The sequence below is a fragment of the Loxodonta africana genome, chromosome 3 (genome assembly GCF_030014295.1).
Source record: "Loxodonta africana isolate mLoxAfr1 chromosome 3, mLoxAfr1.hap2, whole genome shotgun sequence".
In the NCBI taxonomy this organism is placed as follows: Eukaryota; Metazoa; Chordata; class Mammalia; order Proboscidea; family Elephantidae; genus Loxodonta; species Loxodonta africana.
In genome coordinates, this window is record NC_087344.1 from 11,609,860 (window position 1) to 11,624,721 (window position 14,862).

Sequence of the window (14,862 nt, forward strand, 5' to 3'; positions counted from 1 at the left end):
TTAAATCACTTCATCGCCCAGCATTGGAGCCAAATGCAAACCAACTGAAGTACCAGCGAGGGCCAGGGCCCCATACAGACACAGTAATGATAATCCCCTTTAAACGCCCACCATGGTCCCGGGGGCTCACTGAGGGAGGATGTCTGAGCTCCAAACACTTGGGGCATTGAAGGTTTTCTCCCTTTATTAACTCCTCACTCCCCGCTCCCCCATGGGGCCCTGGTAACCACTCATCTTTGTCTCCACGGATTTGCCTGTTCTAGATACTTCAGGTAAGCACAGTCACAGTGTTAACGTAAGTACAACCACATCATGTTGGTCCTTTTGTGTCTTTCCCCTTTTCTGAGGGGTCGTTGTTAGTTGCCGCCGGGTTGGCTCCAACTCATGGCAACCTTATGTATAACAGAATGAAACATTGCCCAGTCCTGTGCCATCTTCATGGTCCTTGGTATGTTTCAGTCCATCGTTTTGGCTACTGTGTCAGTCCCTCTCATGCAGGGTTTCCCTCGTTTTCGCTGACCTTCTACCAAACGTGATGTCTCCTTTTCTAGCCACTGGTCTGTCTTGATGACGTGTCCACAGTAAGTGAGCCAAAGTCTTACCATCCTTGCTTCGAAAATGCACAGCTGTCAGTGTACTGGGAGATGGTTCCTGGCAAATGTGTGCGTGTGCTCAGGGATCCCACCCCCCAGTGAAGGCAGAGAACATTTTCTCCCCCTACCCCAGAATCCTCCCTCCTGCCCCTGCACAGCCCCCAAAAGGTGTAGAACCACTGCCCAGGTTGGGGGAGGACAGTGGCAGCAGCAAGCACAATAACCTCACACCTGAGCCGGGCGCCAGCCCCACGCATCACATTTATTCTCCCCAAGCCTTCTCCCCAAAGGCCTCCCCTGCCTGCCTTTCCCCAACACAAGATCCCTCCGCCCCGCGGAGCCCACAGTTGCCTCTCCTGTTCCAGGAGGCAGGGTCCCGGTCCCTCCCCAAGGCCCAGAGGGAAGCTGCCTCAAGGTCCAGAGCCTGGCCTGGGTGGAGGACTCAGCCCAGCGCCGGGGAGGCTCACACCTGTGCCCACTCACCACATGGGTTGACATCTCGGGCAGGGCCTTCTCTGCTCTGCACTCCATCTCCCCCAACTGGGTACTCGTATGCTCAGTTCCAGACCCAGCCCCTAGCCCCGGTGATGGCTGGTGATGGCCTGGTGGTTCCGACTGTGTCCCCGGCTCCTTAGGCTGAGTCAAGAGCTGGCAGTGTCAGCCTGGTGGTCAGCCTGGTTGTCACGGGCCCTGACGGCCTGGTACACGCTGAGGATGGAGGACACGGTGCCCAGGAGGCCCACCAGCCACGGGGGGAAGCAGCCAGCCCACAGCACTCCTGGGGGCAGCCAGTGCACGGCGTTGGCCAGGTCGGCCAAGTTGCTGAGCAGAGTCAGCGTCTCCGACCAAATCTGCGCCTCCAGGGTCCTCCACTTGCTACAAGGTGGCTGCCTGCAGGAAGCAAAGGGGACACACACCATGGCCGCCAGGCAAGGACAGAATGACGACAGGCCCCTCATGAGTGAGAAGCACCCTGGGGCCACTGTGCCATCCCCAACCTTTCCACAGAGTCAGTCCCTGTCACACACCCAGAGGGAGCCCCCAGCATGAACAGGGGGCATGGATGGGGGTGTGAGTGTCAAATCCACACCTCAGTCCCCCCGACCCCCAATATGGGCAGGGAAGTAGATGAGGGCTGATTGGTGGGAAGGTTCTGGACCTGTGACCTGACCCATGTCCCTGAGGTATAGCCGCCCAGTGCATCTGTGGGAGGGACAGGGGCCCCTCAGCTGGCAAACCTCAGGCTGGATAGCCCAGGCCCTGGACAAAGTCACCTCCTTTCCCAGGATGAGTGAGTGACAATGTCCTTGGGAGATTAGCTCCTCCCTGTGGGGGCGTGGTTGGGAAGGCCCTGCCTCAGAGTCCTCACCGCCCCACTTCTTCACTGTGGGGCCTCAAGCAAGCCTCAGCTTCCCCATCTGTAAAAGGTACTGCACCCCCTGGGGGCTCTGGGAGGACCTGTGACCCAGCACCCGTTACACACCAGCTCTGGACCGGGCATGTGGTGGGGCTAATAATGGTGGGGACTCTGGGCAGCTCCCCTGAGAGCCCGCAGGAGGTGGAGCCTATAGACGAAGGAGGCCTGTCTGTCTCCCGGTGGGATGCCAGATGCGTACCTGGGGAAGGCCACCGTGGGGCTCCTCAGCCTCCGACTCAGCTTCAGTATCACCCACAGGGACCTGCAACACCAGACAGGAGAGGGGACCCATGGCAAAGGCCTAAGGGCCAGTGGCTCTGCCTCCTGTCACTGCTGCCTCTGTCCCCTGGAGGTCTGCCAAGCTCACAAACAGGCGGCTCAATCCTTTTCCTGCCACCATGGTCCTACACCTCCTGGAGCTCCAGGCCCAGGGCCTCACAAATATGGACCCCAGGCTTTCCAGGCCTTCCACACCAGATTCAGGGGTGTCTGCTGCTTCTGGTGTGACCACCAGACCTCACCTGGCCTCTGAGACCTGCTGGCCAAGGACCCACAGCTCAAAGGAACATCAGTCCCGCCCACTGCACTGTCACACCAGGCCCGTCCACTGCACCCCTGCACCGGGCCCGCCCGCCGCACCCCCGCACCAGGCCCACCCACTGTACCCTCACACCAGGCCCACCTGCTGCGACTTCATACCAGGCCTGCCTGCCTCACTTTCCCTCCATGCAGAGTGCTTACAGTTGAGGACACTAAGGCCACCCACTGGACTGGCTGCCAAACCAATGGCCAGCCCTGGGGAAGCTGCTTTTCCTCCCCAAGCCGTGCCTGCCCCTGACATACACACACACAGAGACACACAGAAATACACACCACACACACAGACACACACACCGCGGACACTGGCCCGACCTTCCTAAGACGCCCTGTGTCCTGGGGGCTGGCGTCTGCAGGCTGAAGGTGGGACTCTGCCAGGCCCCTGCCACCAGAAGCCGGGGCTGTGGGGCATGCAGGTGACTAGTGTCCCTGGCCCAGGAAGACGTGATTCTGCTGGCTGGCGGACTTTCCGGCTAGAAGCTCCAGGGCCTGGTCCCATCCCCCAGCCACGGTGCAAGACCCATCTGTGGACCCGTCCAGGTGACACGTCCCCCACGGGTCCAGGACACAGGGTAGCACCTGCAGTGTGGTAAGCGGATCTTCGTCAGAGCCACCTGGGGGACTTGGCAAAAACACCGATTCCTGGGCCCCTCAGACCCGCAGAACCAGAACTAGTGCCTGGCCCATTTTAACAACCTCCCACGTGACTCTCTGGCACCTTGGAGCCCTGAGGACAAACAGCTTGATGCACTCACACACTGAGTGCCCCCTAGCCCCGCACCCCTGCTCCCACCACACCCAGAGAAATGGCGGGAAAACCACACGCCCCAGAAAAGAATGGAACCAATTAGCACGGCCCCACAACTTCCTCTGTGGGGCCCTTGGCCGAAGAGCCCAGTGGGTGTGTCAGTGAACTGAGAGGCACAGGGAACGCTGGAGATACAGTGAGGGACATGGGAACACTGAAGCCGTGCCCCCAGGTATCTTAGCTATGGGGGAGCAGCAACAGTGTAGCAGGAAAAGGAAGGCTCACTGAAATGAAGGAGTGACTAACTACAGACTCAGCTGGACAAGGAATCTCCAAAGGCCAAGGTGATGAGAAAGACACAGAACTGTGAGAGGCCGCAGACCAAGAAAGCAGGACTAGAGGAGGACCCACGGAAGCCAGGCCAGCTGCAAAACCCACCACGTCATTCACAGCCGGAATATGTCCAACCTGCAAGTGCCTGTCACATCCGAGCCCTGGGACCCTGCTACCCACTGCTTCTTGTCCTCCGCCTCACGACATTAAGTACTGAAATGCATAAAATCCAACTGCCTGGAGTCGGCTCCCACTCACGGCGGCCCCACGTGTGCAGAGGAGAACTACGCTCCACGGGGTTCCCACTCACGGCGGCCCCACGTGTGCGGAGGAGAGTGACGCTCCACGGGGTTTCCACTCACGGCGGCCCCACGTGTGCAGAGGAGAACTACGCTCCACGGGGTTCCCACTCACAGCGGCCCCATGTGTGCGGAGGAGAACGATGCTCCACGGGGTTCCCACTCACGGCGGCCCCACGTGTGTGGAGGAGGACGATGCTCCACGGGCTTTCCAATGGCCGGTCTTTCAGAAGCAGATCACCAGGACTTTCCTCTGAGGCACCTCTAGGTGAACTCAAACTTCCAACCCTTCAGTTACCGGCAGTGCTTAACCATTTATACCACCCACACCAGTCAGACTAGGTGGGCACTGGTGGCTCAGTAGTGGAAGTTTTGCCGTCCAGGAAGCAGACCCGGGTTCGATTCCTGGCCAGTGCCCCTCGGGAACAGCCACCGCTAGGATGAACAGGTTTCAGCAGAGCTCCCAGACTAAGACAGACTAGGAAGACAGGCCTGGTGATCTACTTCTGAAAATCAACCCATGAAAACCCTACAGCTCATAATGGTGTGACCAGCAGTGTCTCGTTCCATGCTGTGTTGGGTCTCCATGAGTCCGGCACTGACTCAAAGGCAGCTAACAGCAACGATAACAGAGTAGGATCAGAACCGCACAGAAAACAGGACCAGGAAGCCTCTCTTGGCCAGAGAGGACCCTGAGGAGGTGGCAGACGAGAGGCCATGCACCAAAGCTTCCTGTAGCTGTGGCCCCAGGAGCGTCCTCAGCCCAGCGTGGACACCAACCGGGGGTCATCGCCAAGCACATGGGGAAGGTCGAGGCCTGGAGAGAGACACAGCAAGCTGCACTCGCAGACAACAGCTCCAGCAAGGAGATTGCAACCACAGAGACAGGAGCCTCAGAGAGCCAGGAGGGGCCGCGTGCCAGTGTCCAGGAGAGCATGAGACAGTAAACCCGAGCCAGCAGAGGGAAACACAAGAGGCTGGACAGAATCACAGAGATGTGACCGAGGGCTCTCTGAGTCAGACTGAGGGGAATTTTAATCTTCTGCTTTGGGGTGTCTCTATACTCCAGACTGCCTTGACAAGCATATAATTTGGGCTTCTGTAACGGGGAAAGAAGACTTCAAAGGGCGGCTCGAGAAGACAAAGTGAAGTATTATAATGACATGTGCAAAGAGCTGGAGATGGAAAACCAAAAGGGAAGAACACGCTCGGCGTTTCTCAAGCTGAAAGAGTTGAAGAAAAAATTCAAGCCTCGAGTTGCAATAGTGAAGGATTGTATGGGAAAAATATTGAGCGACGCAAGAGGCATCAAAACAAGATGGAGGGAATACACAGAGTCATTACACCAAAAAGAATTAGTCGACGTTCAACCATTTCAAGAGGTGGCATATGATCAGGAACCGATGGTACTGAAGGAAGAAGTCCAAGCTGCTCCGAAGGCATTGGCGAAAAACAAGGGTCCAGGAATTGATGGAATATCAATTGAGATGTTTCAACAAACAGATGCAGCGCTGGAGGTGCTCACTCGTCTATGCCAAGAAATAGGGAAGACAGCTTCCTGGCCAACTGACTGGAAGAGATCCATATTTATGCCTATTCCCAAGAAAGGTGATCCAACCAAATGTGGAAATTATAGAACAATATCATTAATATCACACTCAAGCAAAATTTTGCTGAAGATCATTCAAAAACGGCTGCAGCAGTATATCGACAGGGAACTGCCAGAAATTCAGGCCGGTTTCAGAAGAGGACATGGAGCCAGGGATATCATTGCTGATGTCAAATGGATCCTGGCTGAAAGCAGAGAATACCAGAAGGATGTTTACCTGTGTTTTATTGACTATGCAAAGGCAGTCAACTGTGAGGATCATAACAAATTATGGATAACATTGCAACGAATGGGAATTCCAGAACACTTAATTGTGCTCATGAGGAACCTTTACATAGATCAAGAGGCAGTTGTTCGGACAGAACAAGGGGTTACTGATTGGCTTAAAGTCAGGAAAGGTGTGCGTCAGGGTTGTATTCTTTCACCATACCTATTCAACCTGTATGCTGAGCAAATAATCCAAGAAGCTGGAGTATATGAAGAAGAACGGGGCATCAGGATTAGGGGAAGACTCATTAACAAACTGCATTATGCAGATTACACAACCTTGCTTGCTGAAAGTGAAGATGACTTGAAGCACTTACTAATGAAGATCAAAGACCACAGCCTTCAGGATGGATTACACCTCAACGTAAAGAAAACAAAACTCCTCACAACTGGACCAATGAGCAACATCATGATAATTGGAGAAAAGATTGAAGTTGTCAAGGATTTCATTTTACTTGGATCCACAATCAACAGCCATGGAAGCCGCAGTCAAGAAATCAAGAGACGCATTGCATTGGGTAAATCTGCTGCAAAGGACCTCTTTAAAGTGTTGAAGAGCAAAGATGTCACCTTGAAGACTAAGGTGCGCCTGACCCAAACCATGGTATTTTCAATCGCATCATATGCATGTGAAAGCTGGACAATGAATAAGGAAGACCGAACAAGAATTGACGCCTTTGAATTGTGGTGTTGGCGAAGAATATTGAATATACCATGGACTGCCAAAAAAACGAACAAATCTGTCTTAGAAGAAATACAACCAGAATGCTCCTTAGAAGCAAGGATGGCGAGACTGCGTCTTACATACTTTGGACATGTTGTCAGGAGGGATCAGTCCCTGGAGAAGGACGTCATGCTTGGCAGAGTACAGGGTTAGTGGAAAAGAGGAAGACCCTCAATGAGGTGGATTGACAAAGTGGCTGCAACGATGAGCTCAAGCATAACAATGATTATAAGGGTGGTGCAGGACCGGGCAGTGTTTCCTTCTGTTGTGCATAAGGTCACTATGAGTCGGAACCAACTCAACGGCACATAACAACAACAATAACAATGGGGGAAGGAGAAGTACTGAGTGTTGGAGTCTTCCCCAGGGGCAAGTGACAGCCGATCTGGGACAACCCTCCCCACCACCAAGTACTCCAGGACCAAGGAAATGCAGCCACACCCGAGGTCAGGGGGCCGCACCTCGCTTCACAGAGCGGAGAGACCCTTGCTGCCATTCAAACGCAGGAACTCAGGGAGCTGCTTCTCCTGTATTCTCTGGTGCAGGGGACTCTGAACAAACAGACTCAGCAAGCTGGCCAAGAGGAGAATGTGAGGAAGGAAACCATGACTTTAAAGTTCTTAGGAACCATGAGGTTTTGAGAAGCATGGGGCCATTCAGGAAACCCCTGGCTGTTTGATTTGGGGATGTCTGCTGATGCCAGCGTAGACAGGATTGGGGACCTGGGTCAAAGCTGCCACACAAGCCATTTCTCCCCAGGCCCCGGAGCTGTATCGTCTTCCTGGGTGTGGTAGACAGAACAATGCTCCCACCCCTAAAGATGTCCACATCCTAACCCCCGGGATCTGTGAATGTGGTGTCTGACATGACAGAAGGGACTCTGCAGATATGACTTAATTAGGAACCTTGAAATGAGAGATGATCCTGGGTTATTGGGATGGGCCCACTGTCGCCACCAGGGGGCTTAGAAGAGGGAGGCAGGAGAGCCAAAGAAGGAGATGTGACAACGGAAGCAGAGGCTAGAGGGATGTGCTCTGAAGATGGAGGGGGCTGCGAGCCAAGGGATGCGGGCGGCCACTAGAAGCTGGAAAAGGCAAGAGAACAGATTCTCCCCTCGAGCCTCCAGAAGCCCTGCTGACACCTTGATTTGAACCCAGTGAGTCCCATTTTGAACTTCAGACCTCCAGAGCTGTGAGATCATAAATTTTGTCTGAAGCCACTCAGTGTGTGGTCCTTTGTTACAGAAGCTCATACAGTGGGGTGGCAACAAAACGAGGGACAGCAGAAGAGGCAAAGGCCTGCAGGCCTCAAGTTGGAGACAGCCTGCAGATGCTGCACCACTGCAGCCCCGTGAGGACCCCACCCAGGGCCACGGGCCACACTGAGACTCCCCTGCCGCACCACTTACCTGGCAATGCCCAGGAGCAGGGAGAGGCCCCAGAAAGCTGTGCTCAGCGCCCACCAGCGGGCAGCATCCACGTGGAGGATCTTGGCGTCAGCAGCCCAGGCAACGTGCTCGCAGGGGTAGAACAGCTGGTCAGCCAGGTTGCCCAGAATAGACACACAGCGGACAAAGCAGTCCTCCTCCTGCAGTGGGGGAAGTAGGGACATCTGGGCCTGGGGTTGGCCAACCACGTCACTTTTTAAAAAATTTTTTTGTGTCTTAGGTGAAAGTTTACAGCGCGAAGTCATTTCTCATTCAAAACTTATACACAAATTGTTTTGTGACATTGGCTGCAATCCCCACAATGTGTCAACACTCTCCCCCTCTCTATCCTGGGTTCTCCGTGTCCATTCGTCCAGTTTTCCTGTCCCTTCCTGACTTCCTGTCTTTGCTTTTGGGCAGGTGCTGCCATTTGGTCTCATATACCCTGGTGGCATAGTGGTTAAGTGCTACAGCTGCTAACCAAAACATCAGCAGTTCAAATCTACCAGGTGCTTCCTTGGAAACTCTAATGGGACAGTTCTATTCTGTTCTAGAGGGCCACTATGAGTCAGAATCGACTCAACAGCACACAACATACTTGATTGAACTAAGAAGCACGTTCCTCACGTGTTATTGTTTGTCTCACTGGCCTGTCTAATCTTTGGCTGAAAGCCGAACTTTGGGAGTGGCTTCTGAGTCAGCAGGGTGTCTGGGGGCCATGGTCTTGGGCGTTCCTCCAGTCCCTGTCAGACCAGTAAGTCTAGTCTTTTTTTGTGAATTTGAAATTTGTTTGACATCTTTCTCCCACAATCCAGGACCCTCTATTTTGATCCCTGTCAGAGTGGTCATTGGTGGTAGCCAGGCACCATCTAGCTCTTCTGAGCTCAGGCTGGTGGAGGCTCTGGTTCATGTGGTCCATTAGTCCTTCCATGGCCCATTTGGTGGCCATGGCCATGCCAAGCACTCACTCGTTGGTAAGGTTCCTCCTGCCACAGTGGCAAGAGCACTGTCCAGGCCGGGCAGGCTGGCCCCTGCAAGGGAAGCAGACTGTAGGGGTGGGCTGGCAGCAGTGCAGTGCTCAGTGCCCACCAAAGCAGTGGTCTCCACTTGGTTGCACGTAGAATCCCCACTCTGGGAAGCCCAGCTGCCTGAGCTCCGCCCCTGGACATTCTGACTCCCAGTCTGGCTGGCGCCCGAGCATTGGGATGTTTTTAAGTTCCCACATGATTCCAGTGCACAGCCAGGCTGAGACCCGCTGCCTCAGAGCCTCCTGTTTCTGCACCTGTACCAGCTCTCCACCCATCTCTGACCAGACCCGGAGAGGAGAGGAGGGGTGTGCAAGGTTTGCTGACTTTCCCCAAACCAGAGAGGGGTCACCACTCCCACGGCTGAGCAAACTGAAGCCCTTGCATGAAGTCACCTGCCTAGCTCACACAGGGATGGCCATCCAGGTTGCCAAATTCCAGAGCCCACAAGGACTCTGTCCTGCACGGTGTACATGTCCTCTGCCTCTGCCTTGGTAACCATAGCCTGGACCAAGCCCCACAGGGCCAGCTGAGGCGTATAGTAGCTGGGACCCCAGGAAGCACCGTCCCCTCCCCACCTTCCACTAACTGCCAGCATACCTCCCCCTTCTCTCTTCCCAGAACCCCCACCGGGTGACACTGATGCTTGGTGATACTGCCCCCCTCCTTCCTTCTGGCCCGCAGCAATCTGCCTCTTGAACCCCAATGTTCCCCCATTCTGCCTGGGACCTTTGGGTGCATTTTGGCATATTTTTACACTTCCCTGAGGACACGGACCCCAACCCCAATATATCTGTTGTACTCATGTTTCCAGGCCCTACACTGCAGAGGAGGAGACGTGCCTGGGGGTGACAGGGACACAGACATAAACAGGGGCCCCAGCAAACAAAAGGGGCACTTGTTCTGGCATAGACGGAGGGGGCGTGTCTCAGGGGAAGCGTGGGAGGTGCCCCAATCAGACCGAGGGGAGGAGGAGGAGGAGGAGATGGGTGAGGCCAGCCAAGGGGCATGCGGGCAGACCAGTGGGGCAAATGAGCAGAGCGCGGAGAGGAGACCCTGGAGGGTACCCTGGAAGGGGCAGCAGGCCTGGCTCTGGGGGCCTTTCCCGTGTGCTCCCACCTGGCACAGGGCCGGGTGCACAGTAGGCACCTGATGGGCGTTTGAAGTGAGGGACTGACCAGTGACTATCCACCAGGTCACCCTTTGCGTTCTGACCTGGGCTTTCCCGGCACCAATCTGATGTCAATGGAGGGCAGGGAGGCAAAGTCCACCGAAAGCACAGCCCGCGCCCTCACGCAGCCAAAGCCACCTCTAGAGGTGCATCCTGCAGGGCAGGTTTCTCCCCTTAGGCACTGCTAACGCTTGGGGCGGCATCATTCTCTGGAGGGAGGAGGGGTGTCCTGTGCACAGCATGGTACAGAGTGGCTTCCCTGGCCTCCACCCACTTGATGCCAGTAGCACCGTCCCCCAAAGCTGTGACAATAAAAGATGTCTCCAGGCATGACTTAGGGACTCAAGGTCCCTTCACAGAGGTGACATGTATATGTGTGAGTATGGTGGGGAGGGAGTCTCCTGGGATGCACAGGAAGCACCCCAATCAGACAAAGACCACGACGACAACGAGGAGAATCCTGGAGGCAGGTCCGGGGAAACACACCTGATTTGGGGTGGCTGGGCCTGGGGGCGTGCCAGGGAGCATCTGAGCAGTGAAGGGCTCAGCGAGCAGACCCCTGGGAAGGCAGCCAGGGAGAGGTGTGCCTTGGTGGGGCCAGCCCCTGGGGAAATGTCCCCTGGGGGTAAAAGCACTGGCAGGTGAGAACCACAGCACACGCAGGGAATGAGGCAGGGCCAAGGTCCCCCTCCACCCCACAGTACTGTTGTAACAGAAAAATACAACAAATAATCGACAGGCCCATCAACTGGTTAAGTAATTCAAGGCCAGTCCACCACCCATCTGTGCTTCTGTTGTACCGTGGCGGCTTGCATGTTGCTATGTTGTTGGAAGCTATCCCACGGGTCACCCAGGTTTCAACAGAACTTCCAGACTAACACAGATCAGAAAGAAAGTCCCGGCAATCTACTTCTGAAAATTAGGCAGTGAAAACCCTATGGATCACAACAGAATATTATTCGATATAGTACTGGAAGATGAGCCCCCTTGGTTGGAAAGCACTCAAAATACACTGTGGCCGCAACCATGGACTCGAGCAGACCAAGGATCATGAAGATGGCAGAGGACGAGGTACTGTTTCATTCTTTTGTACACGGGGCCGCTACGAGTTATAGCCAACTCAGCCGCAACTAAAAACAATAACTACGTGGCCAAAAAGAACGAAGCAGCACGTTTTCAGGTGATACAGAATAACCTCCAAGAAGCACGTGGTAGAACAGTGTAAACAACACACAACTATTTACGGGAACAATATGTATTTGCTTGAATAAGACCCCTGGGTGGTATAAATGGTTTGCCACTCAACTACTCCCAGGGGTGCCACGGAAGAAAGGCCTGGCAATCTGGTTCCGTAAAGATTATAGTCAAGAAAATTCTATGGAGCAGTTCTACTCCATCACATGGGGCTGCTCTGAGTCAGAATTTACTCAAAAACAACAGGTTTGGTTTTTGGTTTCTTTGCTTGTGTAGCTATAAGAGATTTCAAGAAGGGAGACACAAGAAACCAACCGCAGTGGTTGCCTCTGAGGAGGAAAGTTGGGGGCCTGGAGGACTGGTGAAGGTGAGACTTTTTACTACTCTTCGAACCTTTTGAATTTGGAAGGCGTTAATGGATTTGCTATTTCTTTTCTTTATTTCAAATTAAAATGAGAACATCTGATTATATCAAAAATGAAATTAATAAAAAAAGAAACTCTTCATACAGGTTCAGAAAACAGTGATGGAGGCCATGACCCCCGGCTTCCTGAGGCCTGTCTCCCCCCCGCCCCACAGCCTCATGACACCCCATTACCTTTGTCCCCAAGCCATACTGCTTAGTGTAGGCAAACATGGCCAGGTCATCAAAGAGTCGCAGGACGGTCCTGCAATGGCTCAGCTGGGCAGACAGCACTAGCAGGCGCATCCCCACATCTGACTTGGCCGGGCATTGTTCCACCAGCACCCCGCCGACCAGCTGGCAGCAGTACCCCAGCGTTCGGATCTGCAGGAAACCAGAGACAGTCAGCAGGGTGCTGCTCTTCCCCTGGACTGGATCACCCCGACCTGGCCCTGTGAGATCAGGCACGTGGAAGATTCTAGATCACCAAACTTCCAACGTAAGCTAAAAGTTTAAAAAGACACCTGTAGGTGGCATGAATGGAGAAACATGACATCATTGTTGAAAAGACACCACCAAGAGTGTCCACAAAGTGCTGACTTGTCTCACCAGGAGGCACAGCCTCTGGAGAAAGATGTGACACGGACAAGAAATGGAAATTCCCATTCTCTACCTTCTGAATCTTCCTTTACCCAGCAGACAAGAGGACTAGGCTGAAATGTATATTTACATCTACCTAGGTGGACCAAGGAGTCCCTGGGTGGTGCAAATGGCTAACATGTTCAGCTCCAAACTGTAAGGTTAGAGGTTTGAGTCTACCCACAGGCACCTCAGAAGAAAGGCCTGGCAATCTACTTCCAAAAAATCAGCCATTGAAAACTCTGTGGAGCACAGATCTACTCTGACACACATGGAGTTACCACCAGAGTCGACTCCATGGCAACTGTTTTTTTTTTTTTTGGCTGGACCAAAGCTGGGCTAGGGGTTAGGAAACAAAGGATCTGGCCTGAACCCAGTGTGCAAAACGATAATTTGCTTGAATTACTTTGGTGAGAAGGAGCCCACTCAGTATGTGAGTTGGAGCACTGTAAACTGTGTTAGGTTTACCACGGTTAAATCTTTAAGTATTTTATCTGTTTTCCAGAAATTGCTTTTTTCCTGTTGTTGTATATATTATTTTTATTTGTATTTCCTTTTCAGCCCCTTTGTTATGGCAAAACACTACAATCCAAATGTTCAGCTTGGGATTTGTTAAAAGCTCAATGCCCAATCATAGTAGGTATAGTTGAGACCTAAATGCCCAGTCCGGTGTGTTCTCTGGTACAACTTAAATGTCTACCTAGGGGATTGGTCAGGACAACCTGAATCCAACCTCATGGGCCCGGGTGGAACAACCTAAGTGCCCAATCAGAGGGGTTTGTTGGAACCTAAATGTCCAGCTAATGGGGGACCCTGCAGCATCCAAAACCCCTGTGTGAGATTGTTTGGGACAACCCAGGGACCAACTACAAGGGCCTAGTCAGATCCTAAATGTCCAGCCGTGGGGATTTCGTTGGTATGTAAAATGTCCAGCCAGGTTGGGTTGACAGGGACCACCCAAATAGCCAGTGGTGGGGATATGGTTAGAACATAAATCTGCAGAGGATTTGGTTGGCACCCTCCATGGTTGGGCACGTAAACTACAGGGGTGTGGCCATGGTGGTTCCTTGGTACTGGGTTGGCTGAAACAACCTAAATGCCCAACTATAGGGGATGTGGTCCGAATCTAAACGCCCAGGCTTGGGGGCCCTGCAGTATCCTAAATCCCGATATGAGAGACTTTCGGACGACCCGGGAATCAACGACAGAGGACTGGTCAGATCCTAAATGTCAATGGTGGGGATTTAGTTGGTATGTAAAATGTCCAATCCGATTGGTTTGGTTGTACCAACGCACATGCCCAAAACTAGGGGACCGGGTTCGAGCCCAGCTTGAACAGGGACTCTTCGTCGGGGACTCGAGCGACCCCGCCCCCTCTCTGGGCCTCAGCTTCCCGGTCTCTGACTTCGAACCGAACTCCAAGGCTCCAGCCCCGCCCCGCCGCGTCTATCCGCGAAGCTGGTTTACGCGGAGCGTGGCGGACGGCGGTCCGGGATCGTCCCCCGCCGGCCCGAGCCCCTCCGGACCCAGCCTCACCAGGCGGTCCCGGCCCCTGTACGACTCCAGCGCCGATGCCAGTCCCTTCAGCGACGCCATGGCAACTGCGCCGTGACGTCAGCGCGGCGCGCCAAGAGGCGGGGCGAGGGCGCGCGCTCTTTGCGCAGGCGCAACCGAGGCTCTTTGTCCCGGCGTGGCGCTTTGTGTGCTGCGGAGCGGAGCCGCGGGTGCAGATCTCGTGGTTATGTGCGTGCTTCTTGGGCGTGTGGCTCTAAGATGGTCCTGGGAGTTGCTGCTGCCCCTTGGCGGCTTGTCTTTTCAAACTACCCACACACAAAAAAATTCAAGTAAAAGCACCAACCTGTTAGCAGTGTTCAAGGACGGACTTTTCTTTTTCTGCTTATCGACATTTTCTATTTTTTCTATCGCGAGCGTGTAATACTGTTTAGAAAGTTAAAAGAATGCATAGAATGTAGAAAAATAGACAGGAATCTGCTGTCGTTGCTCCGGGAACAGAAACTGGGTGGCTGGGAAGAGGAGATTTGGTTTTCACCTTTATACTGTCTTGTAGCTTTTGAATTTTATATAATGGTCATGGATTCTTTTCCAAAAGTCAACTAAAATGCTTCAAAAAATTAACATGACCATTTTTCCTTTTTGTTTGTGGTAAAATTCACATAACAAAATTTAACATTTAAAATGTACAATTGAGTGGCACTTAGTACATTCACAAGGTTCCTGGGTTGTGCAAACTGTTTGCACTGGGCTACTAACTAGGTTAGCAGTTCAAACTCACCCGGTGGCAATGCAGAAGAAAGGCCTGGCGATTTGCTTCTGTAAGGATTAGCCTAGAAAACCCCATCGAGCATAGTTGTACACTAACACATGGGGTTACTGTGAGTCTAAATTGACTCAGAGGC

The 14,862-nt window shown here is 53.4% G+C and overlaps 1 protein-coding gene across 1 annotated transcript; it reads right to left on the bottom strand.

Moving 5' to 3' along the window:
- Positions 1 to 836: 836 nt before the first annotated feature.
- On the bottom strand, positions 837 to 14,044 carry PEX11G (peroxisomal biogenesis factor 11 gamma). Its single transcript, XM_003421298.4, has 5 exons — positions 13,982 to 14,044; positions 12,002 to 12,190; positions 7,996 to 8,174; positions 2,210 to 2,272; positions 837 to 1,484 (listed from the first exon to the last, which is right to left on the bottom strand). Exons 1-5 carry the CDS (start codon positions 14,039 to 14,041, stop codon positions 1,235 to 1,237), a joined length of 741 nt encoding a protein of 246 aa, XP_003421346.1. The 5' UTR covers positions 14,042 to 14,044; the 3' UTR covers positions 837 to 1,234.
- Positions 14,045 to 14,862: the final 818 nt, after the last annotated feature.

Excerpts from the sequence above, each read along its gene's own strand:
- PEX11G (XM_003421298.4), bottom strand. The coding sequence starts at position 14,041 with ATGGCGTCGCTGAAGGGACTGGCATCGGCGCTGGAGTCGTACAGGGGC. Across the intron at positions 12,191-13,981 it reads ACAGGGGCCGGGACCGCCTG|ATCCGAACGCTGGGGTACTG; the intron begins GTGAGGCTGGGT and ends GGTTTCCTGCAG. Across the intron at positions 1,485-2,209 it reads CCCACGGTGGCCTTCCCCAG|GCAGCCACCTTGTAGCAAGT; the intron begins GTACGCATCTGG and ends TGCTTCCTGCAG.